The sequence below is a fragment of the Rhinatrema bivittatum genome, chromosome 11 (assembly GCF_901001135.1).
Source record: "Rhinatrema bivittatum chromosome 11, aRhiBiv1.1, whole genome shotgun sequence".
NCBI lineage: Eukaryota > Metazoa > Chordata > Amphibia > Gymnophiona > Rhinatrematidae > Rhinatrema > Rhinatrema bivittatum.
Window position 1 is genome coordinate 96584482 of NC_042625.1, and position 26639 is coordinate 96611120.

The following is a 26639-nucleotide window of genomic DNA, read 5'->3' on the forward strand; positions in this document are numbered from 1 at the left end:
AACATGAGTCTAAAGCCTTCCTGAGAGCAGCCTACTCATAGCTACACCAGTTCATAAGCTTGCACTATCTGCTGGTTTTAAATACTAAAGAGCTGAAGGCAGCACCACACCCTTATTCTGGGAGTCAGCTTTGAGCTTTTTTTTCCTGTCCTCTATCTGCTGTCTGACTGTTATGGAATGGAAGATCAGGAATGTGTGTTGGAGTAGAATGGATTGTTCTAATAGTTTCCTCTGCACTAATTGGAGACTACTACTGCTAGTCCCAAATTTGGGACTTGGTTTTAGAGAAACTTGAATTGAGTAGCATGTGTAGTATCACCAGTTTGTCTATTCAAGTGTAGTCACTTTCAGAGGAGAGGATGCAAATTCAGAGTAAGTATTGGCAGTATAATAGTGGGAAATCGGCACTTAGTTTCTGCTGTTCACAATGCTGCTGAGGTAGTCTGAAGCCCTTCATGAGACAAGCACACTGACAATTTAGCAATCCAGGTTTTGGGCCTCTAAAGGGATCAGTGCCTTGCAGCTAGTAAAGGTCTACAATAGTTGAGCAAGTAATAAAAATGTACTGAAACTTCTTTCTAATGGAATAGAAATGAGCTATTTCAAGTTCTTGGATGTAGAATTGTCAATACAAAACGGATTCTTTTAATTTTTGCATACAGGGAGTTATTGAGGCTAGACCTCAAAGGTGTCAAATCTCTGCTTCTGAAAGCATGAATGTTACAACCATTAATAGGAAATATTGGATTTCATGCCAAAGACCCTTATTCTATAGTGGATCTGTGAATGTTCACACCGAATCTGTTGTATGCAACACTTTGTTTATTTAACACAACTTATATTTGTGTTGAAGGTAGATTTGACTAGCGCTTTAACTAAGGCACCTAGCTTTAGATCTTAGCCTAGTTTGCTAATAGGATAGTAGTCAGATTCTTCAAAGAATCTGAGGTGTAGTTAAGTGGTGGAAATGGGGACGTCTCTCTAGCATCAAAATTCCTGTCTTCTAGGACAAGCGGGATGGTAGTCCTCACATTAGCTCTGAAAATTAGACCCACATATGTCTGTCTATGCTCTTGGGTAGGCAAACTAATAATGCTGGGACCTAACTTTCTGCATAAGCAGTAGGCAGGTGAGAGCTGTTGTCAGTGGCAAATGCTATTTGTTTTGTAACAGGGTGTTAATATCTGAACTAATGCTTTAATTATAGCATTACAGGGAAAAATCTGTCCTTTGAAACAGATGTATGAGTAGCTCAAGTGGGAGCATACCAAAAGGCATGTTATACTAAACTAATTTTTAAATTACCCTTTTTTCCTTTCTATGTTCCTGGTACCTGTGGATCGGCTCAATGGTGGTTGTATCGACGAACGTTGACTGCGGAACCTTCTAAAAATACATACTTTACATACATGGACATCAACTACCTGTAACGAACTGATTCTTTTCCAATAGCGTAACGAACGCTATGGGCAGGGAAGTGCAGGGCCTGCAAGTACTACCCCAGGATCTAGGGGAATGGGATCAGGATCTGTTGCTGCAAGTGCAGGAGCAGGTGGAGGATATGGGAGAGGGAGAGAAGAATACGAAGGCCCAAACAAAAAGCCCAGATTCTAGACATTCCTTAATCATTCCAGTTTTTGACACCTATCTTTTTAATTCATGCATTAGTAAGAAATTACATTTTTATGGATGTTTAGACACTAGACCTAATTTGTATGTGGTCTATTGGGGAAGCATTAGGTTATTGTGTAATGCAGTGTTACAAAACTATAGCTGTTTTTGTGTATACTATCCTTTTTTTGGCAGTGTACTTTGTGCCATTGAAATCCCCAGTGTACATTGCTGAGCTTTAAATAGAAACTAGTGATTTTATTTTTAGTTATTGAAATACTAGGTTAGGAAATGGCACCCTTTTTGAAATTCAGGATCCAATTCTTGGAAGTGACATACACATTGCAGACCAAGGTCCCTTTACTAAATTGTTGACATCCCTCTGCAGTGTACAAAGTTGTACTTCCAAAATGTCTTTGCTAGCTGCCTGATCAGCCACAGAGTAGACTGTTCAGCAAGGAGCAAATGGAAGTCATTTGCAAGTAATACATATTTTATAGTCTGAAGCTTGTGGCAGTTATCCGTATAAGGATGGGCCTCATACAAAGGCCCCCCCCCCCCGAGACAAAATGCAGGCTGCTTCAGGCTGGGACATTTTTCCTCTTGATGTTCATTGTACTTGTGAGCATTTGCAGACCTTTAAAGTGGAAGTGTTTGTTTTTTTTTTATTTTCTTATGCTATTCCCCCTGTAATGGGCTGTTAAGCAACTTCTAAATAAAAGGATTGTTAAATGTGGAAACTGTGTTTGGGGGACATCTTAGTTGGCCTGGCTAATTCATGTTTCTGTGTAGTGGATTCTTCAATCTGAATCTGATCTGCTTCAGCAAAGTTACCTGAAGTCTCTTCAGAATACTACCCAAACCTGATAATGCATTTAAGAAATGTGCTCCATCTTAAATGCCTTTATGCTATGTTCTCTGTAGAATGCAAAATGCCACAATCGGCAAAAGGGGTTGTGCAGCTTGAGATACCAGCTGCATGAAATTATATTCACATAATGGGCACACTTTTTTATTGGTATGGATTTTCTACTAGGATATAATTCCCTTTCCTGGAGATGTTCTGCTCTTCCTGAAATGTCTGTCAAAATTGATCACAAAAGGAAAATCATGTAAAACTTTAAGCTATTTTGTATTCTACAGTAAACTAGCTATTTTACATGTTAGTATGGCAGCTAAGCTGTGTAGGGTATTTAACTTTTTGGAGGCAACACTGCATAATTCTAGGTGAACGTGATGAAAACATGACACATCTGTGTCATAAATATTCCTCTTCAGCAGTGGGATTTAGGTTGACTGTAGTTCTAACCCTGCACACCTAAATGCTTGCACAACCGGTAGCAGGTGGAGGGTTTTAGTACCTTGCACTGTCAAATTGCTTGCATATTTTGGAATCCCTTGACCTACATTGTTTGAACTGTTGCAGTGGTTTCTTTAACCTCCATCTTCCAAATATGGTGTCAGTCTTAGCTAAGAATGGGAATCAACTACTAGCATCAAGAAAATGTACAGTATCCATATTTCATTGCCTCTGCAAAATTGGCAAATGAAAATGGAATATAACTGACACTTAAAGAATGGGCAGGTGAATGTGGGAAGATGGCCAAGGTACATATGGGTATGTTCCTTATGTCAAGTACACCTCTTAAGGTAAGCACACGGTGGAAAATTGCTGTACATTTCATTAGATGTTCCATTTTTCAGCAGAAAACTTTCAACTGTACTACATATCTTAGTCATTGTATGTTTGCTTTTAGAAGTACTTGATCTCTGCTGAAATTGCAGTACAAACTAGACCTTGTTTTGAGTGAGCATTGGCCCTATATAAGTGGTTCTGCACATGTATATTCTTACTGCTGCAGAGCTGCTATTTTTTGTGAAAAACACCTTTTGTATTAAGGGGGAAGAGGATTAGTGAATATAGCTTAAATCGGCTTCTCCCACAAGTCAGAATTGTAGATTACACCAGGCAGGTAACAATACAAATAGTGATCGGGGGGGACACCATATGAAGTACAAAAATCTTTGTCTACAAGATGAATGTGAACCTTGAAAGGGGAATGCAAGATTCAAAATCCAACAAATTGTGCATTTAACAGGCATTTACATTGAAGATAAAGTCAAAATGTTCTTCCCCGTGGGTTTGTTTTAACCATTCTATTTTGCTCATTAGTATTCAAGGGCTAGATCAGGGGTGGCCAGCTGGTCCTCATGGGTCACAAACTGGCCATGGTTTTCATGTTGCCCATGATGAATATGCATAAGATGCATACAGTGAAAGGCAGTACATGCAAATATATATCATGTAAGCTTTTTAGATATCTTGAAAACCTGCAACTTTCGAGGACCGAAGTTGGCCACCCTGGACTACATAGTTTGAGTTGATAGGAGAAAACTGCTCATATAATTAGGAGAATCTTAGACAGCTTTTTATGCTTTTAAATAGTAATATTGACACTAAACTAAAGAGATGGGGGGGCCCCTTTAAACTCCATTTAGAATGTATTTAGAATCCGAGTAAACTACAAATGATTTTCAGGTATATTTTTATGGGGCATAAACTGCTGAATGCAGATTTCTTTATAGCATGCATATAATCAAATTTTCCTAGATATATTTAGTAAAACAAGTCAGGGCCTGAGAATCGGGTTGGTCATGCTTTTGATTGACCGAATTACTACTGCTATAGGTGGGTTGCATCTTGCAGAGGTGCTTCTGGTTCTCAGCCAACACAGGATGGGAGCAGTATTTACTTCAATTACAGCTGCTTAACCTTTTTGTTACTGACATTCCTATTGTAAACTGGAATTGACAGTTTTTATGGTTAAGGAGCACTGCATAAACTCTCAAACTACAGTTAATACTAAACAGTTAAAGATGCATGAAATAAACTGGCTGGAGCAAACATTTGAAGGGTGGGGGTTGGATTGAGTTACTGGCATAAAATGAGTTTTTAGTATTTAATCAAAAGCTGTTCTGTCTCAGACTTTTCCTATTCCATTTCTATAGGGAAATCTTTTTAGGACAGGACATGTTATAACGTCTGGGGAATTGCATTTCCTCTGCACACTTTTCTTTTTATCAGAACAGTGAATGAAGAGCACAAGGGCAGGCTGCTGTTGCTCCAGTAAAGACCACCTGCAATTCGTACTGTTTTAGAACACCTATGGGCTGTCTGACCTAGTTCTTACTAAGCTGTCCTCATCACATACCCTAAATTTCAGCTATTCTGAAATCTAAATTGCCAAGGTGTAGCAAATATTTGAGCAGATTTGTACACTACAGGTGAATTAGTCCAAGCAAATTTCAAAGGCAGCACTAGCAGCATAAAATGTCTGCTTCTAGTGATAAGTACAGTAACTAGGAGATGTAATCCATAACATGAACCAGGCATATGGTATCAACTAACTTTTTTAGTTGTGCTGCTTGAGTCTTTGACCCCCTTAATGGCATCTTTATTTACAGATTGGGCAATGAATGTGTAAATTGCCTCATGCAGAGTCTGATTTTCATTGTCTTAACACATTATTGCCAAAATATTTTTAGACAATTCGGCTTTTCTAGCATGAGGGTCTCACTGCATTCCTGTTGTAGAAAAATGAGACTACAATGTTAAAATTGTAGTCCTTCAACCAGAAATAACTTAATAAATTGTCCTAGTAATGCCCATAACATAGGTTAGATGCATCATATGTACATTGAAGTAAAATTATTACAATTCATAAATTGTAATGCATTGCTTTTGTGAGCTGCTCTTTCATTGTGGTATGTTGTGGTAGAAAACATTCAGATCCTTGGCAACCGATTGTGGCAGCAAGTTTTTTACTGGAGCACTAGAGACTGCAATTACACACTAAAAATGTAGTGGCCTGCTACATAACCGCACTTTAGCCAGCATTCTACAGTGCATAACTGTGAGGAACATAGTACTACAAATGGCAGTGGACAGTAGGACCCGGATGTAGTATTCCCGCTTGCTCCAAGATTCTCAGTGCTGACTGCATACAGGTAGGTAACAAGCAATATCCTATAACTCGGTGAATTGTCATTTTATTCTGTGAGTATTCTGACATCACACTTCTGAATATGGAATTACAATGCAGCACTCATTAGTGATCAGATGTGATGCTCTTTTAAACTGAATGTAGAACTCCATTTTGTGACTTTTAGGGCTTGGCTTTATACTTAGTACAAAATTCAGGTGTGCAAGGGGAGGGGCAGGGGAGATGTAAAATCCATTTTAGGTGCTTGTTTGCACCTGAATGTCAGCTTCCTGTAACAAAATACCTTCATATCAGTCCAGAATCTTTACTACTAAGAGGTCAAATGTGCAGTGAGCTTATGAAAAGGGCTCTGCAAATGTAGCACTACTTTTGCTTAGATTGTGAATGTACACTTGCTTCCCCAACTTCTCGGGCACCGGTGGTTGCTCTGTAGTGGAATGTTTGCCAGCATATAACTTTTCCATCAAAGCACAAGTAAAACCATTTGTCACATGGTTTCATCTTTTGCTTGATGACTTCTCCCTCATTTCTAGTTTCTGCTTGGTCTAATTGTGCAAGAGCACAAGAGTTCTAAAGTGAATTGTCTGTCAGGAGTGCATGGGTTCAAAGAAGACTTTGTTTGGGCTCCATGGAATTAGCATCGTCGTGCTTGTTGGATTTCAGACTTGCTACAATACTGTCTGATACTCATAAGCTTCAACCCTAGTACTGGCTCTTGGCTAATGCATAAGCTGCCAGATTCAGTGAAGATGATGTATGGGATGGGGGAAGGGTGCAGTCACATAGTTTCCTTGTTGAATGTCATGAATTATACCTGTATAAAATCATATTCACTGTAACTTAGTGGTAAGCATTGGTGTTTACAGTCAGGATTGGGTATGGGTCTGCAATGGGATTATAATGTAACAAAAAAGTAAAGTTGTTGCTCTGGGTTCCTATGAGCTGATCCTAAAACAGCTCTGCAGCAGTACACCAGCAAGTGACGTCTGGTCATCACTTTAGTTACTATGCCACTTGTTCTGTTACACTCAGACAGACACTACTGTAGGGTATGTCTGCTTAGAGTGTAATAGACTAGGGCAGACATTAGTCTGCTAGAGAGTTGAACTCAGCAGTTGGTGCTGTCACAAGATGAATAAATAAGTGACATGTCCTTTGTGCTATATAATTTCTCGGTTGGAAATTTTACAACCATATAACTGACAAGTTGGCATTGCCGTTTTTAACCTGTATTTCCAGAAGAATCCTTAGTGGGATTAGATTTGCTATATACTTATCAGTAGGGGCGTATACTTGATGTGAAAATACTGAGATGAGAACTGGAAAAGCAAACTCTTGACACTTGTCTAATGAATAACTACTGCTTTTGAAGACAGAATACTTAAGTGCATGCATTGTGTTTCATTTTTGGACATCGTAAACTTTATGAAACACTTTGGATAATTATATAAAACAATTCAGAAGTGTGGTGCCAGAATGTGTAGTGGAGACATTCTAGATGGATACAGCTTATATAGTAACTGACAAGCATGGAGTTCTGTAATGACATTTTTATTTTGCAGTTAATTTTCCATAATGTGAAGATGTAATTTAGTGTTATGGAGCTGCATCATACTTGCTCCTGTGTGTATGTAGGTGGAAATGGAGGTGCTACTTGCTTTTGCTACAGTTACTAAGGTAGATAAGCTAGAGGAAGCTTCATTTCCCTCCACCTTAACGAGTGGTGTGGTTAAAATGCCCCCTCCCCTCTGAGAAGCAGTCTTTGGCACTGTTGCTCAGGTAGCAGTTGGAAGGGACTGCACTATAGGACTCCCGCAATGGGTTGTCTGTATGCCATCTGCATTATAACCCATTTCAACCATATGAGCTTCACTCCCTTAGGAAACCAGAAATTCTTTTCATAGGTTGAGACAGCGTATGTCATCTTAATGAGTAGTGCAAAAAAAAAAAAAATATATATATATATTCCAGCTTCATTGTGTGTTTTAAGGAATAGAGTATTCCTAAAGCAATAAACAACCTGGAAGAGTTTCCTTTTGGCCACAACCACATCTTAATACTTCCTTTAAGATAAAGCCACATTTTTAGTCTTAATATGTTTGGCAGTTCTTTTACAAGTAACTTAAGTTCTGCCCTTAACTATAGTTAAAATTTGTAAAAATGTTCCCATTATACTAATTTCTTTTTTAAATTGTTTAACTTTCTACAGAGCAGTTATGAATTTGAGTAATTACTAATTTAAGATGTTATCCTTTAGGTCAGGCTGTTGGGTGTTGGTTGAATCTGGAGTCCATGCCCTCGTAAGGTAAGCATTTCTTGTGCAATATTGTGTAATGTCTTAGAGCTTAAGTGGTTCTTGTTCTTTTGAGATAATTTATTCAACCCATAAAAACTATCCAAGCGGTTTACAAAACATTTACAATCACAAAAGTACCCGGATCAGTCCAGGACAGCTGGATTTTGCCTCCCCTCCAGCAGATGGAGACAGACTTCGCGGACTCTATACCCTGAGGTGCCACTTAGTGTCTGCCAGTATTTTTCTGTCTCCGGCCGATGGTGGAGATGCAAAGCCTAGTGTCTGGTGTTAGGTTTGAATTTATCTGATGTTGGTTGGCACAAGTTATTTTTCAGAGGAAAGTTTAGGTTACTGTCCCTTTATATTTAAATTGGTTAAAAAAAGTTAACAGGGATAATTGAATTTAGCCTCCCAGGGGGGTCGGCAGGTCCTGGTGGGACCATCCCCTCTGGTACTTGAGGCTGAGAGCAGAGGGTTGGAAACCGTGGAACTGCTGAGGGTGATACCGGGGGTCCTGGCTCACTCACCCTCTGTGGGATCTATTGCGACCAGATTAAAAAAAAAAAGTTAAGTTGTTTTTTCTTGCCTTGGGTGCTCCGGCCTAGCATCTGCTCTGCTTTCCCGGCCTGTTTTTTGACCGGGAAATCACTAGTCACCGCAGTTTTTTTCGAGTACCAATTAAATCGAGGCTAGAGATATGCCTCGTGGTGCAGTCTTCTCCGCGTGTGGCAGTGCGCGTGTGCAGCTTTCCCGCGCTGGGGTTTGCCCAGCCTCTGTCAGGCGGGGAAGGCCCATCACAGAGGATTCAGCAAAAGGCTGACAGGGACAGCTTAGTACAGTGTCGGAGGCTTTGTTGCAAACCTTGAGGGATCAGGAGCGAGCAGTGCTGGTGGCTGTGAGAGGGGCTCTCTCCACCACTACTTTCCCCGAGGCCAGCTGCCCCTTGGGGGGGGGGGGGGTAGTTCCAGATGCTCAGGAGGATTTCTCTGAGGAGCAGGACTCGGATGAGTCTTCCTTCTCGTTCTCCCTCCGAATTTGTCAGAATGCTGCAAAAGTTCTTCAAAGCCCGCAAGGAAGAGATTGCGTACTAATTTGCCCTGGACACCCTCTATGGGAGCAGGGAGAGGATCTTCACGCAAATGCTCCAGGTCATCCGGTGGCAGAGATGATCCCAAGGCAAAGCGCCCTCTCCGGGGTCTGTCCCATCCGGAGATTTCTGACAGACACTTCAAATGAGGATCAGTCTCCTTCACCAGCTCCAGGTGACGGACAGGATGCGGATCCGGATCTTCACCTTCAGCCGGCCAAACAGGATGGTGTTCCGGTGGTGGAGGGCGATGATCCAAAGGTGGTGCAGCTGTTCCAGAGGGATGAACTGGGGCTGCTGATATTTGTCATTCTGGAGGAGCTTGGTATTAAAGTTCCGCCTGAGGATTCTAGGTTCGGAGCTATGGATCCAGTCATGGTGGGCCTCCAGGGTCCGGCTCGATCCTTTTCATATGTCTGTCATGGATCTTTTGTTTAAGGAGTGGGACACTCCAGACCTTGGCTTGAAAGTGGGACGAGCTATGGACAAATTGTACCCGCTTCCGGAGGAGGCTTTGGATCTGCTCAGGATTCCCAAAATGGATGCCACGGTCACAAAGACCACCATTCCAGTCATGGGGGCCACTGCATTGGAAGACTTGCAGGACCGTAAGCAGGAGCTGCAGCTAAAGAACATTTGAGGTTTCGGCCCTTGGGGTCTGGGAGGCTATGTGCAGCAGTTTTGCGCAGAGGGCTTGACTTCGCTGTGTTCAGGATTGGCAGGAGGAGGCTTCCCTCTCAGACGCGGCAGCGTTGCGTGCTAGGCGGCGGTGGCATATAGCACGGATGCCCTGTATGACCACCTGCGAACTTCAGGCAGGACAGTGGTTGCAGCGGTTTCCGCCCGCAGGCCCCGCTGGGTCCTCTAAAGCACAGCTGAGTTCTTTACCATTCAAGGAGAAGCTCCTCTTTGATCAACAGCTGGAGGACATGATAAAGTCTCTGGGAGAGAACAAAGTCCACAGGTTGCCAGAGGTTGCTTTCCTCAGCGGGCGAGATTTCGGGGAAATTGTTTCCGCTTCTCAGTTCGTCATTTCGCCAGGGCACCGGCCGTCAGGCTTCTTGGAACCAGTCCTTTCGGGGCTGCGACCTACCAGAGACGGTGCTCCGCAGTCCCATGGGGGCTCCAAGACCGCGCAATGAAATGAGGCTGGTCCACCCTTCCATCCCAAGGATCGGAGGGAAGGTTAACCCTTTTCCGGGAGGCGTGGGCCAAATTGACCTCCGGACAAATGGGCATTACATAGTGTTCCCTTGCGCTTACCACCTAAAGCGCAGAGCAGTGTGAGACACTCTACAGCACTTGCAAGATTTGGGTGCCATAGTTCCAGTGCCCGAAGGGCAGTTAAGGCGTGGGTGCTATGCCATCTACTTCATGGTACCAAAGGAGGAGGGTACCTTCCATCCCATCCTCGATTTGAAGAGGGTCAATCGCGCCCTGAAGGTACCCTGATTTCAGATTGGAAACTTTGTTCCGTCATAGCATCTGTGCACAAGGGAGTTCTTGGCGTCACTGGACCTGACAAGCGCGTACCTGCACATACCGATAAGCTCGGACCATCAGAAATATCTGCAATTTGCGATCCTCGGGTGCAGTTTTCAATTCTGCGCTCTTCCATTTGGGCTTGCGACGGCGCCCTGGGTTTTCACCAAGGTGATGGTTGTGGTCGCAGCCGCTTTGCGACGGGAAGGGATACTGGTGCATCCCTATCTGGACGATTGGCTAATTTGAGCAAAGTCAGCCTATGCAGAGCTGCAGTGGTGCGGGTGCTCTGGATGCTAGACTCGGGGTGGGTGGTCAACCCCAAGAAGTTATCTGATTCCCTCCCAGACTTTGGAGTTTCTGGGGGTTTGCTTCGATACAGCCTTGGGAAAGATTTTTCTGATATAATTTCCAAGCTCATGTCACAGGTGGAGTCTTTGCGCTCTCTACCCTCAACCCAGGGTCTGGGATTACTTGCAGGTCCTGGGCTTAATGGCTTCAACTATCGCTCTGGTACCGTGGGCCTTTGCGCATATGCGTCCTCTTCAATCAGCCTTGCTCTCCTGATGGAATCCCCCCCTCGCAGTGTTTCTATCTTGTCCTGCCCCTGACGGACGTGGCATGTTCCAGTCTTCTGAGGTGGCTTTCGCAGCACATTTTGTGCCAGGGGGTGGATTTGGAGATTCCCTGATGGGTCGTGGTGACCACCGATGCCAGTCTTTCTGGGTGGGGAGCGGTTTGTCTAGATATGGCGGTCCAGGGCTAATGGACCAGAACGGAGGCCTCCTGGTCGATCGATTGCTTGGAAACCAAAGCAGTGCAGTTAGTGCTCCAGGCCCCCCTCCAGATGGTGGAGGGCAAGTCAGTGAGGGTACTCTCCGACAATGCGACAATGTTGGCCTACATCAATTGTCAGGGTGGTGCCAGGAGCCATCCAGTGGCGACGGAGGCTCAGCTCTTGATACACTGGGCGGAGCCGCATCTTTACCGGATAGCTGCCTCTCATATAGCCGGAGTTGACAGTCAGGTGGATTTTCTCAGCTGTCACCAGTTGGATCCGGAGGAGTGGGAACTCTCTGCATTTCATCTTCTGTGCGACCGGTGGTCCAGACTGGCCATGGACCTGATGGTGTCGTGCGATGCCAAGGCTCCTGGTTCTTCAGCAGGCGGTGGGAACCAGGGGCGGCTGGTCCTCCCCTGGCCCAAAGGACATTGTTGTATGTTTTCACACCGTGGCCGTTGGTCGGAAAGGTTCTATGCCGCATCGAGGGGCACACAGGCAGGGTGATTCGTGTGGCTCCGGAGTGGCCGAGGCGTCCATGGTTTGCAGACCTCTTGAATCTGGCGGTAGATGGTGGTGGATGCCTGGAATGCCCAGGGTGGTGGATGCCTGGAATGCCCTTCCGGAGGAAGTGGTGAAGTCTAAAACTGTGAAGGACTTCAAAGGGGCGTGGGATAAACACTGTGGATCCATCAAGTCTAGTGGGCATAAATAGGAGGCAGCAAACACTGCACGGAGCGGCAGTAGCCACTGAGGCATTCACGGAGCGGGATGCCAGTGGCCAGTAGTTGGTGTTCCACCTTCAGGCAGCAAAACACTGCATGGGGCGGCAGTAGCCACTGAGGCATTCACGGAGCGGGATGCCAGTGGCCAGTAGTTGGTGTTCCACTTTCATGCAACAAAACACTGCACGGAGCGGCAGTAGCCACAGAGGCATTCACGGAGCGGGATGCCAGTGGTTGGTGTTCCACCTTCACGGAGCGGAAGGATGGAGGGCTGCCATCTCAAATAAAAAAACAAAAAACAAACAAGCAAACAAAACAGGGGTGGGTAAGGGGCAGGGGTGTGGCCTGGTTGCGGCGGTTGCTACCTCTGAGCTGGATGTTCACTAGGATGGCGCTGCTCTCTGCATTGGTGGAAGGGAATTGGGGCCGGAGGGTGCTGGAAGCCAATAGACACGGGTGGGAGGGAGAAGAAAGGGGGGGGAATGGATAAACTGCGTAGCTTGCTGGGCAGACTGGATGGGCCGTTGGTAGTCTTCTGCCGTCACTTCTATGTTTCTAGATGGTCCACTGAGCTTTCATCCATCTCACTCTATTGTGTCAGGCCCCCGTTTATTTCGCAGAGGCAGATCAATTTTGTCTAGTGGCATGGCTTATGAAAGGCGTAAAACTTCTACCTCTATGGCGTATGTTAGAGTTTGGAGAGTGTTTAGAGTCCTGGTGCATAAACCACCACGTACAGCCGTCCAGGGTGTCCATTCCGGAGGTCCTGACTTAGCCAAGGGGTTGGCCTTCAATTCTCTGCGGGTGCAGGTGGCGGCCCTTGGCTGTTTTCGAGGAAAGGTGCAGGGGGATGCACTAGCAGATTCTTAAGAGGAGCTAAGCATCTACGTCCGGTCTGGAGGCCTTGTCCCTCGTGGAAGTTGAATTTGGTGCTGTGGGCACTTTGTAATGCCCCTTTGAAGAGTGACCCTGAAGGATCTGACTTTGAAGACTATTTTTCTGGTGGCTATTTCTTCTGCGAGGTGGGTGTCTGAGCTTACAGGCCTTATCCTGCAGGGAACCTGTCTTGAGGATTTCTGAGTCAGGAGTTTCCTTGAACAGTTCCCTCCTTTCTTCCGAAGGTCATATCCTCTCTTCATTTGAACCAGTCTGTGGAACTCCCTTCCTTCTCAGGTTTAAATTCTTCATAGCCAGAGTCTAGAGATTTGCAGAAGTTGGGCGTGAAGTGTTGCTTTACTTGGAGGTGACTAAGTTTCTGACTCATCTTTTCGTGCTGTGGAGTGGACCCAGAAAGGGGCAGAAGGCTTCCAGGGCCACAATCGCATGCTGGTTGAAGGAGGCTATAGTGTCTGCTTACCTGGTTCAGGGTCATCCGATTCCATCTGGTCTTAAGGCTCACTACTTGATCACAGGCGGCTTCTTGGGCAGAATGTCAGCAGGTGTCGCCACAGGAAATTTGTTGGGCGGCTACTTGGAAGTCTCCACGTAGCTTTGCCAGACACTGACTGGATGTCCGGACCCCAGAGCCCAGTTCTTGTGGAGCCAGTGTACTCCGAGCGGGACTCTGTCCCACCCTGGTTAGGAAAGCTTTGGTACATCCCAGCTGTCCTGGACTGATCCGGGTACGTACAGGTAAAGGAAAATTGGTTCTTACCAGCTAATTTTCGTTCCTGTAGTACCACAGATCAGTCCAGATGTCCGCCCGGAGGGAAAATGGAGAGTCCACTCTGCCGGTAGCTAATGAATTTTATTACTGCAAGTTTTGCTGACTACCCCCCCCCCCCCCCCCCCCCCCCCCCCCCCCCTTTTTTTTAGGGAAAGGTCTTGGGCATGTTTCATTCCTTCATGAAGTTTCAGGTTTTCATCTTCTCTGCTCTTCAGGGGGAAGTTGTTTTCTGGTTGCCATTATGGTTTATATAATTTCTGCTTTGGTACAGTGTAATACAGGCAGACACTAGGTGGCACCTCAGGGGTATAGGACAGAGTCCACAAAGTCGTCTTCTGTCTCCATCTGCTGGAGGGGAGGCAAAACCCAGCTGTTGTGGACTGATCTGTGGTTCTACAGGAACGAAAATTAACAGGTAAGAACCAATTTTCCTTTTAAATCCAACTGCAGAAATATACACTAAAAAAATAAAACTAATCTAAATATAATATGCAATAAACTCAAGCAAGCCAAGCAAGGAAAACAAATAGCATATAAGAAATGTAAATCACATTTCCTAAGGCAAGAACCAAGTTGAAAGGCATATTTTTCCTGTTCATAACCAGATCAGTCCAGATTCCTGGGATTTGCATCCCTGTCAGCAGATGGAAACAGTTTTTTTTACTAATACTGTGCATAACCTAGTAAACCACCTGCAATCTCTCAATAAAATGTTAAAAATGTTTCGATGTAAACTGCCTCTCCAAGGCATCAGTTTTATTTCCATGTAAACCGGTGTGATATGTATATTATACAGGAACATCGGGGTATAAAAACTAAAAATAAATATTTCTCTAGCACAGTGGTTCTCAACCAGTGTCGCCAAGAACACGCAGGTGTCGCCACATTTCCCGGTCCCCAGCTGACCCAGCTGCTCCCGGTCCCTCTCCGCCTGGGCTTAAAATGCTGTCAGCCTGGGCGGAACGCAGCAGAACAGGTGGCGTCAGTGGCACCGGCATGGTCTCTTCTTCCCGCCTCCCCGTGGCCTGGAAGAGGAAGTGGTGAGCAGCGGGTGCCTGCGCAGGAAGAGACCATGCTAGTGTGGTCGCGTCTGTCCAAAGAGCAAAAGAGGCGCGGCCTGAGGAATGAGCAGCGCGGTGTGCAGAAAAATGGTCAACCCCGTAGCCGATGGGACTTCTTGCTCCGCCAGGGCTGAAAATGAAGGAGGTTAGGGTTGGGAGGAGGTGGCTGCTGCTGCTACTAGTTCCAGGTTGGGAGGGAGAGTGAGTGAATGAGCAAGCATGTGTGTTTGGGATCCTGTGTGAGTGAGCATGTATGTGAATGTAAGTTTACGATCGGGAACCTGTATGTAAGTTTGTGATTGAAAACCTGTTTGTGTGAAAGAGTGTGTATGATTGAGATCCTTTGTGTGAGAGATCATGTGTATGTATGGTTAAGAGCCTGTGTGTGAGAGATCATGTCTGTGTGATTGAAAGCTGGTTTAGGTGAGGGATCATGTGAGTATGAGAGAGCCTGTTTGTAAGCATGTGAATGAGTCTGAGACAGCATGTATGTGTGATTGAAAGCCTTTGTGTAAGTGTGAAAAGATAGCATGTGTATGCCTATATTAGTGAGAGAAAAAGCATGTGTATATGTGACTGAGAGCATGTGTATAGGTGTGTAATTGAGAGCCAGTGTGAGAGAGCGCTGGTATGTGACAGAGGAGAGTTCCAAGCAAACCACCCCTCCTCCTGCTAATTCAAAACAATCTCAGGAGACCTGGATATCAAACGTTCCCAGGTATGCAGAGGAAAAAAAATTTGTATCCTTATTTTTCATTACTTGATCTTTGTCTGCTATTTTGAAATTTTATTGGTATCTAGAATTTTATATTTCTTGATTTGTTTTATAAGGATGGGTGATAGAGACTCTGACTTGTTGCACTTTCCAATCCAGTTTTTTCTGCATGCTTCTAGTTATGCGTTTTGGTCTCTATTCCTTGTTAGGTGAGGGACACCACGTGATTCAGGTGAGGTTTTCTGCTGGCGTGTAGTTTGTGTAGGGCTCTATAGCAGCCTGACTTGGTCCGTTTTCCTAATAGGAGATGTATTGGTGTCTTAAATGCCTGGTGTAATATTTTCAGTGTTGCCTTTTCTTAGGTAAGGTGGCTACTGTTTAAGTGCTGGAAATTGATGCTGTTTTGGTGTGGGATGTTTACTATTTATGCAGTTTCTGTTCAGACAGAATACATATCTTTTCCTTGTCATTTTAAACAATAAAAATAATTACCGGACCTTTACTTATTTCCGCTGTGAATTGTCACACATGTGAGCGTGGCCTGTCAGGTTTGTCACAATGGGGAAAAGGTTGAAAACCACTGCTCTAGCAGATGGTAGATGAAGATGTCTGGATCGTTCTGAGGGTTGAGATCCTGGTGGGGCCATCTCCCCTTGGTGTGAGGTGGATGAGTAGCGGGTCAGTAACTCTTGTTTTGATAGCTCGATCAGATCCCTCTTTCCCCATGAGGCAGCCTTGGGAACCTGCTGGCTGCTCTGCACTGTCACCCTGGAGGAGCAGGGACATATCCCTTATTATCTTTGGGCTGGGTCTTGGGTTGTCTCTGGGTTAAGGTGCAGGGGTATCCTCTCTCCGAATATCCACATGTGATAGTTTTCTTCAGGGTTAAGAATGTGTCCTCTGGCGCAAAAGATGTCTTGGGATATTAATCTGGTACTTAAGGGATGTGTGCAGCTGTTTGAACCACTAAGGAGGTCTACTTTAAAGGACTCTACTCTCAAGGTGGTGTTCCTGGTGGCTATTTGTTCAGTTAGGAGAATTTTTGGAGCTCCAGGCTTTGTGTCAAGATCCGGATCTGAAATCTACAGAAAAGAGGGTATCGTTATACAAGGTGCCTTCCTTCCTGCCAAAGGTGGCTTTGGCATTTTGTCATGCTTGGGACTTTTAAAATTTTTCTCCCAGGACAAGCAGGATGGTATTCCTCACATATGGGTGACGTTATCAGGTGGAGCCCTATTACGGAACACTTTTGTAAGTTTCTAGGAACTTAGGGATCATGGCATGCTGGGCATGCTCAGTGTGCCAGTGTCCACAGGGGTCTCCCTTCAGTCTCGTTTGTAGCAAAAAGCATGAGCGAAAAAATAAATGTAAGTGGACCCAACTCCGCAGGTTTCGAAGGACTACATTCTGCTGTTCTGGGAGAACACCTGTTACAGGTAAGCAACTCTGCTTTCCCTGTACATACCCAGATCAGTCCAGACCATGGGTTGAGCCTCCTGTCCAGCAGATGGAGACAGACCAAAACTGAAAGGGTATCCTGTATCAGGACAGCCTGCCTCCAGGAGATGCCAGGCAGCTCACCCTGCGGATCCCTGTTAGCGTGCCCTTTTTTCCCTCTGGATTCATTCTTTGATTCTTTTCTCTGGGGCAAGCTCAAGTAAGTATTCTTTCAAGTCATTTCTTTGTATAAAAAAAAACAAAAAACTTTTTAATTTCTGTAATTTTCTTGACTGTCAGGAGACAGCCCTGTCTCCCTCGCTCTTGGGGTTCCTAGGGGGGTTTGGCCCCTTGATTTGCTCAGCCTAGGTTCCCTTCCCAGTGACCTTTTGTGAACGATACTGGTGGTGCCAGTCGCTCCCCCTTAGCCTGTTGTCTTGCCCCGGGACGTCCATACCTCTGGTGCACTTACAGGGAAGCGCATTCCCCTGTAACTTTCTGTGTAAAAAAAAAAGGGGGGGGGGAGAGAAGCAGTTTCAGAGAAATTTTGTACTTTTGTTGTGCAAGGGGGAGGGGGGAAGGCAGCAAGGTTTTGATTTGTAGGAGGGAGTGGGGTTCGATCTCTCCTCTGGGACTCCCCTATCAGCTGTTTTTTTTGTTTCTTTTGCTTATGCTGCGCTCGAACTTGTGCCTCCCGGCTCTCCAGAGATGGGGTGTGCTCCCGATGCCTCCCGGGTGGGGAGGGCTCCTCCGGGGTTGGGTTCCCCAACGCATGGCCAGGCCGTTCCCGACCCGAGAAATCACGGGAACGGCAGCCTTTTTCGGTATTTCGCCCGATCAGGCTCTGCTTCTCCAGGGGCAGAGGAGCCGAATTCACCGATTTTTACCCACCATCTGAGCCCAGTGCGGTCTCCGGGGTGGGGGGGGGGGGTGTGACACAGACGCCCCCTCCCCCATGGAAAAACTGTCCCGGGCCAGTTTCATTTCGGATTTTGTGCTTCTCCTGCACAAATCGTATTTAGCTAGCCTACAGGAGGAGGTGAACCCCCTGCCTCCTTCCCCCCTCCGAAACTCCCCCGGACGCCCACGCCATCTCCTGCCGTGGTTCCTGATGTAATTTACAATATGATCATTACATTAAAAACATACCATAACTAATCACTTATCAAACCATTGACATGTCATCTTTTAAATTTTTCTGAAACTATTTCCTTTTCCAAGATCTTGTGGTAAACTATTCCACATGCCTGGAATCATAAAATGAAAATCTATTTGCTTGCTGCTGCTGAAATTATTTTACCTTAGGGAATTGCAACGAATGTTTGTTCACCACTCAGGTTACCACCTGATTCATACCGTTTTAATTTACCTCTCAAATGTGGTGGACACTGACCACACAATTTTAAATAACAATAGTACCTTAAACTTAGAACATTCTTTCACTGGGAGCCAGTGTAGGCCCAACAGTAATGACGTGGTAATACAAGCTGTAGAACTCTGAATTACCTGAAGCTTTCCTGTTGCTTTCGATGGGAGACACATGCATTACAGAAGTTGACAGTACAAGGGCATGTCAGTTTTCAACATAGCGAAATCCAAATCGGATCAGTTGTTGCACCAATTTCACTTTAAATAGATGTTACGAGCCATTTGAGAGATGGCTATTTAATCTCAAATGTGAGTTAACACAATACCCAACAACTTGATCTCTTTTGGTTCCAGTTCCACTTCCTATAGTTTAATGCCCTTTACAGGTTTTCCTACCCCAACCACACAATCTGTTTTATTGGTATTCAAAAGTAAATTACTTGCCTCTCTGTTTTTGCAAGCATTGATTTAGATGTGAAGAGGTTTCATCCAGATCTGAGCCCAAAGGTGTTTGATCTGCTTCATGCATAATATCCCTATCTGCCACACAAAGATGTTAAAACAGCAGTGGAGAGGCGAGGCCTGAGAAACTCCAAGACTTTTACACTAGGAAGTTATTCCCTGAAACACCATCTGTTTTCTCCCTTGCAAAAAACTTTCAAGCCATTTTACTCAACCCCAACAATCCACATCTTTACAAAATTTTGATTACCAAATCAAATACACTTGAAAGATCTAATATTAAGTGCATTTTCCTAGCATGTAGCCAGATGGACTCAATATTAAAAGTACATTTTGTCCTCTAGCCTGGGTAGGCATCCTCCATTACACAATCAAGGTTTCTGTACTGCAGGCCTTCCTAAAATCACCTTGTGCTGAATCCAGTAAAAATGGCAAATTTGGTATAGGACGGTAGTTTCTATAGTTTTGCATCCAGTTAATCATGTTTCAAATGGGGCAAAATCGCAGTTTTACATATTTGAGGAACTACACCAGGGTCTAAAGAGCAGTTGATCAAAAAATGGAACTTCCCAGATCTGGAGGATTCCATGCCTCTCCGTGAAAAAACTTAAGCTCTTTGGATGTAAGGCGTGCATTGACGTATTTTGTTTTGCGGAGTAAAGGGGTGTAAGGTTTCTAAGGTTAAAATTGTGTGGTGGCTTAAGGAGTAAATAGGGTGGTCCTGTGCTTAAGGGCTCACTTGACATGTTCTCAGATGACTTCTTGGGCTGAATCAGAACAGGTGTCTCCACAGGAGATTTGCAGGGCAGCTAAGTTGAGTCTCACACTTTTGCCAGACATAGCACTTGGATTTCAGGACTCTCCAGTCCCACCTAGTTTAGTGGAGTTTAGGTACATCCCAGGAATCTGTACTGATCTGAGTATGAACAGGAAAGGAAGCTGGTTCTTACCTGTCTTGGTTCCTTGAAAACCACAGATCAATCCAGAGCCCTGACCATGGGAGGAGTCTGCTCGTACTGATATTTAATGTATGATGCAGAGTTGGATGTTTTCATTGCTGTAACTTGCATTTGTTTTTTGGGGCATGAGTTTTCCAGTTTGCTGCAACTTCACCTTCCTCCTGCTCATTGGAAGTTTGCATTTAGGGTTCTTAGTGTTGGGTCATCTTGGCTTGAGTAAGGTCAATACTGAGGGACTGCAGGTCAATACTGAGGGACTGCAGTGTCAGTAAAACTGTCTCCATCTGCTGGCAGAGGTGCAAAACCCAGGAGTCCTGACTGATCTGTAGTATTACAGGAATAAAAATTAGGTAATCAATTTTTTTTTAACCACTGCTGTATTTTATATTCCATCAGCATGTCTAATTAGAGGGGAGGGTTGACAGATATGATACATTCAAATACCTGAAATGTATTAGTAATAGGCAAGTACATTTTTTGACAGAAAAAAGTTGGTCATTGGTAGACTCAGTGTCGTGGAATATTTTTTCGCAGAAAGTGTGGATACCTAGATTGGCCTTCTGGAATGAGTGATGAAGGCTAAAATGGTAACACTTCAAAAGGCATGGTATAAATAGAGAATTTTTATAATGAATATATGTGAAAGCATGAACTAATTGCATCTTGGGTCATTACAGTAGCCAGTAGTAACTTATATGTAACAGTGGTTATAGTATGTCTGCATGGGGCTTCTAAGAAGGCTGGGGTAACCTAATTGGGGTTAAAGCCCATACTTCTATGAATGTGGGGTGATTTGATTGAATAGCCTTCCTGGTTTTGCTGGCTGTGCAGATTTGTTGAAGCATTATGCTAACACATAGTGGAGTTGTGTGGAGCCCAAGTTTGCGCGAAGAGTTGGAACTGTAAGATGAAAAGGCAACTGGGCAGGTTGGATGTGTTAATTACATCTTTCCACTGTTCTTGACAGTGTTTAAATTTAACAACCTCAATTTGTCTGCCATGCTATGCAATTACATCATTTTAATCCTATTGGATTGCAGAGACTTCAACTCTTATTTTACAGCTGTAATGCACGAATAGTCCTTCCCACCTCCAATATGGGTGGTAGATTTTGGACCTCAGTAAGATCAGGTGAGTACAACCTTTTTTGATCCAGTGGCTTCCTTTGGGCTTACTGTCAAGTAACAGCACAACTAGCTATGGTATTTCCCTTGTTAATCTGTAGCCCTACCATTGCGATGATGATCCTTGGGAACTTCTGACTGTTGATTCCCTTGAGTCTCATACATATACATTATAAGTTAACAAGTGAGAATCACCATTGAGCAATGCCAGAATGAATTTCCAAAGGCTGTAATTGCCTAACAATGCTAGACATGGAATCATGGGAAGTAAAGTGAAACATGGAATTGAACTTGGCATGTTTGCCTGGAAATATACAGCATTAGAATTAGTTCAGGCACAAGTTGGAATGAAGTTCTGTAATTTGTTCTCTCAGTACATTGATGCATGTTGTATGCCAAAATGTCAGAGCCTGATACGCCTACAGTTGTCTTGTTCATTGATTTAATAAGGGCTCTGAAGCTACAGAACAGAATCCAGAGTTTGTTTTTGATGCAATAATTCTTTTAGCAAAGCAGATTGAGTTTAGTTTAAACTTGTAAAGGTTTTTGTCATGTACCACCAAAGGGCAGAGTCAGAGATGCACCTCTATAACCAGTCTTGTGCAAACTTGTTTTGCAGGCTAAAGAAACTAGGAAAGAAGCTTAATCTGTAAAGGGATAAATTGTTTACTTCTAGGCTTTATTGTGCATATGCATGTTAAGCTGCTATCATTACTGAAATGGGTGGGGCAGAAGGTAGATTTATTTAACATACTATCATTCGGTTTTGCCATCACAACAGTTTACAGGAAAAATGAGGACAAAGTTACATTAGGGTTTTAACAGAGGATATCATAGTTGAAAATTAGGTAACATTGGTGGAAGTAATAGGGTTAGTTATAGGAACAATTTGAGTTGGTTAAATCTTTTTGAGCTCTCCTACATATAATACTGTATTGTTAGTTTAGTACTCTATGTATTTGACATAAGTGGGCAGTCATGCATAATGTAAACTTCATGCTGTTGTAATTTTGGTGTTTTTTGTTTGCAGGCATCAGAAGCAGTTGAAGAGACCAATGGATTCAGAATAAGGGCATTTAATAAAAACATTGTTTTAAAGATGTCCTGTGACTTATTTCACTTAACTTTTTGCTTACTATAAAAAGTTCCACTTAGTAAAATTTACTAGAATTCTTTTGAGAATGTAAATATAAGAATAAACTGGTCAATGTAGTGAATCTGGATTTTCAGAAAGCTTAACCCTCATGTGAGGTGCTGAAGATTGGAGTATTTGGCTAAAAGATACAAAATAGAAACTAAAGGTTTAGTATCCTCCATTGGGGCAGTAAATTGTGGTGTACTGGCCCTCTATTGTAGGAACAGTTTAGTCTATTAATTAGGAAAAGTCTCCAGATTTAATGAGTTTATTTACAGTAGTTAAAACATGTAGAGTAAGGACCTAGGAGTACCTTCTGTGCCTGGAAACCTAACAGCAGCTGAAATCCTTTGATACCTACAAAAATCCCAACTACATAATGAGCTTCCATCTTATCTTTCTACACCGGTCCAGCCATGACAAGTGGGTAATCTCCCTTTACCAGAAGATGGAGGCAGACTACTGATTTCTGCTGTTGCTGCCATTCTATATTCTGTTACAGAGTTCTCTGAAAATTATAAAGATATTGCTTCCGCCCAATTTTGGGGTTGACACTTCCTTTATCTTAAGTGTTTCTCGCAAGGAATCTCACTGACCATTCTAAACCACTTATCTGAAATGCAAGAGCCTGCCTTGCGCCTTTGTCTACAAGCACCCATCCATCTGTCTTGGTTTTCATATTTCCTCCTCATGATGGCAGTGACCCTGCAGACCAAGGTGATGGTTATGGTGGCAGTGGACCTGCAGTCTGAGTGAATCCATGATCCACCTTTAGTTTGACTTGGTAATTTAAAAATGATCTCACGGAGGCAGAGTGGGTGTCCTGAGTGGTTTGGTTTTTAGAAGATATGAGCTGGGTAATCAACTTTGCAAAAAGTTCTCTACAGCCCACACCGTCCATGGAGTACTTAAGGGCACTGTTCAATGGATGGGCCAGGTGTTTCTCAAGGACAAGTGGCTGCATAAGGTTGTCTGTCAAGTACAGGAATTTCTGGACTTAACAATTTACCCTCAGCATGGGATTATCTGGAGGTACTCAGGCTAATGGTGACTCTGTGGACCAAGGCTCACATGCAGCCATTCTGGGCTTTGCTTCTGCCTCGGTGATGCCCACTGTCACAAGACTCTACAGGGTTTGACTCTCTGAGTCAGTCAGTGCAACAGTCACTTCTTTGGATCCCTCTCACTTGTTGAAGGGAGTCAGGATTGCTATGCTGGCTTGGGTCTTGGTCACCTGTGGCTGGGCAGGCTCATTGTCCAGACTTGGGTGGCTCAGAGCAATTTGCCTAGCTCTCCTTTAACTTCAGCCTGATTTGGGGAGGGTCATTTGTGTTCTCTTGGACATCACCATTGCAGTGGCATATGCTAATTGATGGGAGGGACCCAGGAGCTGCAGTTTCTTGCTGGAAACATCCCTCCTATTCCCTTGGGCGGAGTGGTATTTTAGCCTGTTCTCTGTACATACCCAGATCAGTCCAGACTGGGTTATGCCTCCCTTCCAGCAGATGGGGTCAAGAGAAAAAAAAGCTGAAAGGCGCCACTTGCGATCCTTCAGTATTTCTCTGACTCCAGCAGCTGAAGGAAGACATAACTTGCAGTCCTGATCCTTTGCAAATTTTTTGGTGGTTATATATATTATGGGCTTCTTGTCCCCTTAATTACCTTTGAACTAGATCAGCATTTAGTAAGTAGTGTTAAAAAAAAAAAAATACATAAGAGTATTTGGCTTAAGGCATGGGCTAGGAGAATGTTTAGGCCAATTTATTATTGTAAACCGTTCAATTTTATATCTCTATCTTCACATGTTCTTTGATTCACTGTAAAGTGCTTGTTGCTGACTTTTGTTTAATGTGAACAGATGAGATGTTCACAATGTTCATCGGTATATAAAAACTTCTAAATAAAAATTTCTCAAAACATATGCAAGGGAATGAGAGCTGAGCAAGGATGTATTTTATGTAAATTGTTACAAATGGGGTTGCCCTCAGCTGGACCTGATGGTGACCAAGCGGAAGGTGAAGGTAGATTTTCTTCAGCTGACAACTGGAACAGGGTTGGAGGGCGATGAATGCACTGATGCAGCCTTGGAGGGAGGGTAGCACCTGTATGTCTTCCCTGCATGGGCACTTAATAGGCAGGCTACTATGAAGGCTAGAACTGGAGTGCAACTGGGTGATACTGGTTGCATCAGATTGGCTGTGCAGGCTTTGGTATGCGGATCTAGTCTGGCTTTAGGTGAGACTGTCCTTGTGCCTCTTGAAGGTGCAAGGCTTTTTGTTCAGGTGTCCATGGTCGACACAGCTCCATTCTTATGGCCTGGCTCTTAAATGGAGACAGCTTCATAAGGGATATTCTGTAGTAGTCTCCTTGCCATTGATGTCCCAGGAATGGTGTACTTTCTTAGCTTACTTCTGTCTGGCACCTCATTGAATAGTTCTGTAACGGCAGGTTGGAGTCACCGTGGCAGGCTATGGTTTCCTGCATCTTTGCCTGCTTTCAGGGGGGTCTAGACAAAGGATTAGCCCTAAACACCTTAAAGGTACAGGTGGTGGCTATTGCATGTTACCTGGGGACCATAGAGCATATCTCTATTACTGCCCATAGTAATGTGTCCCACTTCTGAGGGGTGTGAAATGGCTATAGCTGCTTTTCTGGCCCATTGTTCCCGTACAGGATCTCAATCTGCTTTTGAGTGTGCTAGTTGGAGCTCCTTTTGAGCAGTTAAAAGCAGAGTTCTTAAAGATGTGGCAATGCGCCTTCCCTGTACGTACCGGATCAGTCCAGACTCCTGGGTTATGCCCCCCGTACCAGCAGGTGGAAACAGAGCAAAACTTGTCAGGCTCCACTATATATATACCAGGGTGCCACCCACAGCCTGTCAGTATGTGCTCTCCTTTCATCTAAGGTCAGTTTGGCTTTTCACATCACCTAATTTCCCTTCTGACTTTTTCTTGGGAGTGTGGCCCTCCGTATAGGCTCAGGTGCTTGAAGCTGTGAAGGCTCATGTACTATCTGGAAATCAAATGATTTTTGTAAGTCAGACAAGTTTTGTCCTCTCCTCTGCGTAAAGAGAGGCAGCCTCTGGCTATTTTGGTTCACTTGCTAAAGGAGTCAGTTGATTCAGCTTACCTGCTTGAAGTGCAAACAGTCTCAGGAATTGATGCATGTATACTTCAAGGTACAATCTTATGTCCTTAGCAGCAGGTGCCAGCATCTCAGCTATATGTAGAGTGGCCACTTGTGCTGGATGTCATGAAGCAGCTGGATATGGCATTTGGGGTGGGGGGGTCCTGTAGCTGAAGCTTCAGTACTTCCCTGTTGTCATGGCTGGACTGGTAGGACAAGATTGAAGGATAAATTTCCTTACCTAACACTAACAAGATTTGGGAACCATGAAAAAAAATCCTGAACCACCAAAAAAATGAAATTACTCCTGGGAGACCTGAACCTAACCATGAAATGAAAAAATACACATCTCTAATCATGCCAAAGCTTTGGATTAAACTCCCATTGATAAAGAGTTAGTGTGCACTAACCTGAAATCTGAATTCTTCTGTAATTTCAGAAAAATTTCCTTCGGTTTGGTGTGTTCCAGACTCATAACGACTGCACATAGCTAGGGAGGATACTAGTTTTTTGGTGCTGTCCCCACCCCTATCAGACTAGCATTTAGGATAGTCTGCCTTTATCTGCTGGTTGGAGGGAGGTAACCTACTGGTCATGGCTGGACTGGTACGGTAGGACTAATGCAAAGGGGAAGCAATACATTGAAATTTCTCCATTCTCTGTATGTGCAGACCCTTCCGATTATAGATATATATAGACAAGTTTTTCTGTGGATGTGAAGGAATGGGAGTGGCTTTTCTTATTTGCTAATTTCTTAATTAGCATAACTTTTGTAACGTCCTGTCTCTTTACATTACCTCTAACTTTTACTGTCTGAATTGAAACTTGACTTTAAAAGCAGTGGTAGATGCTCTGTGTCCTTGATCGACTTCTAAAAGTGCAGCTTGATGTCTGGCTTCTCCTCTGCCAAAGTGTGCTGGTGTAAGTGCTCCATGCCTAGAACCCCCAGTAGCTATACATTGACTTCTTATGCTTCTTGATGAGGCAGTCTGTAGAGGGGCCCTATACCCTAACTAAAAAGGGCAGTGTCTTAGGTTTAGTCAGGATTGGGGTCAGCCTCAACTTCCAATACTACTTGTCTAGTGCAGATACAGGTAAGTAGAGCTAAAGGCTAGTCCTAGATAACTCTCCATCCCCGCCTTCTACTGGTAAAGTGAAAAGTTGGTTTCAGTACATGACCCAAAGGAGATTATTATAAGAGCTGCTGCTGTTAGTACTCGTTTTTGAACTAGTTTCTTATAAGTGTAAGCCCTCCTCCTCAATCTTTAGTGCTGGCTAGCCCATCAGAACTACTCGAAATACTCAGTCTCCTCAAGTAGTTGTGCCACTGTGCTTGCCAATTCCCATCACAAAATTGGATGCTTTCAGTGTGGATAAGCACAATAACCTGCTTCCCAAGAGAGTGGCATTGGATAATGCTCCCTGACTCTGCTTTTTCTTACATCTCTTTGGTTATACTAGGCTGTTACTGTTTCTCAGGATTACTACAGAAAAAATGTGGTTTGTACAATCTGTATACTACACTTGTATTCCCTTTGTCTGAAATGGCTGGGCATGGATAATGACTTTGTATGTCCATAAGAACATGACATACTGGGTC

General features: G+C 44.1%; 1 protein-coding gene across 8 annotated transcripts in view; it reads left to right on the top strand.

Annotated features, from left to right (window-relative positions):
- Nucleotides 1-21880, top strand: part of SFPQ (splicing factor proline and glutamine rich) — a 70399-nt gene extending 48519 nt beyond the window's left edge. Inside the window, exons 10-13 of one of the 8 annotated variants that reach the window (XM_029619018.1) lie at nt 7873-7920; nt 20189-20241; nt 20695-20785; nt 21809-21880. In XM_029619018.1, the coding sequence (XP_029474878.1) occupies nt 7873-7896 (24 nt within the window). In that variant the 3' untranslated portion in view covers nt 7897-7920; nt 20189-20241; nt 20695-20785; nt 21809-21880. Of the gene's footprint in view, nt 1-1452; nt 7921-20188; nt 20242-20694; nt 20786-21808 lie in introns of all 8 variants that reach the window. The other 7 variants (XM_029619019.1, XM_029619014.1, XM_029619015.1 and 4 more) reach the window with 7 other exon arrangements.
- The last annotated feature ends 4759 nt before the right edge of the window (nt 21881-26639 follow it).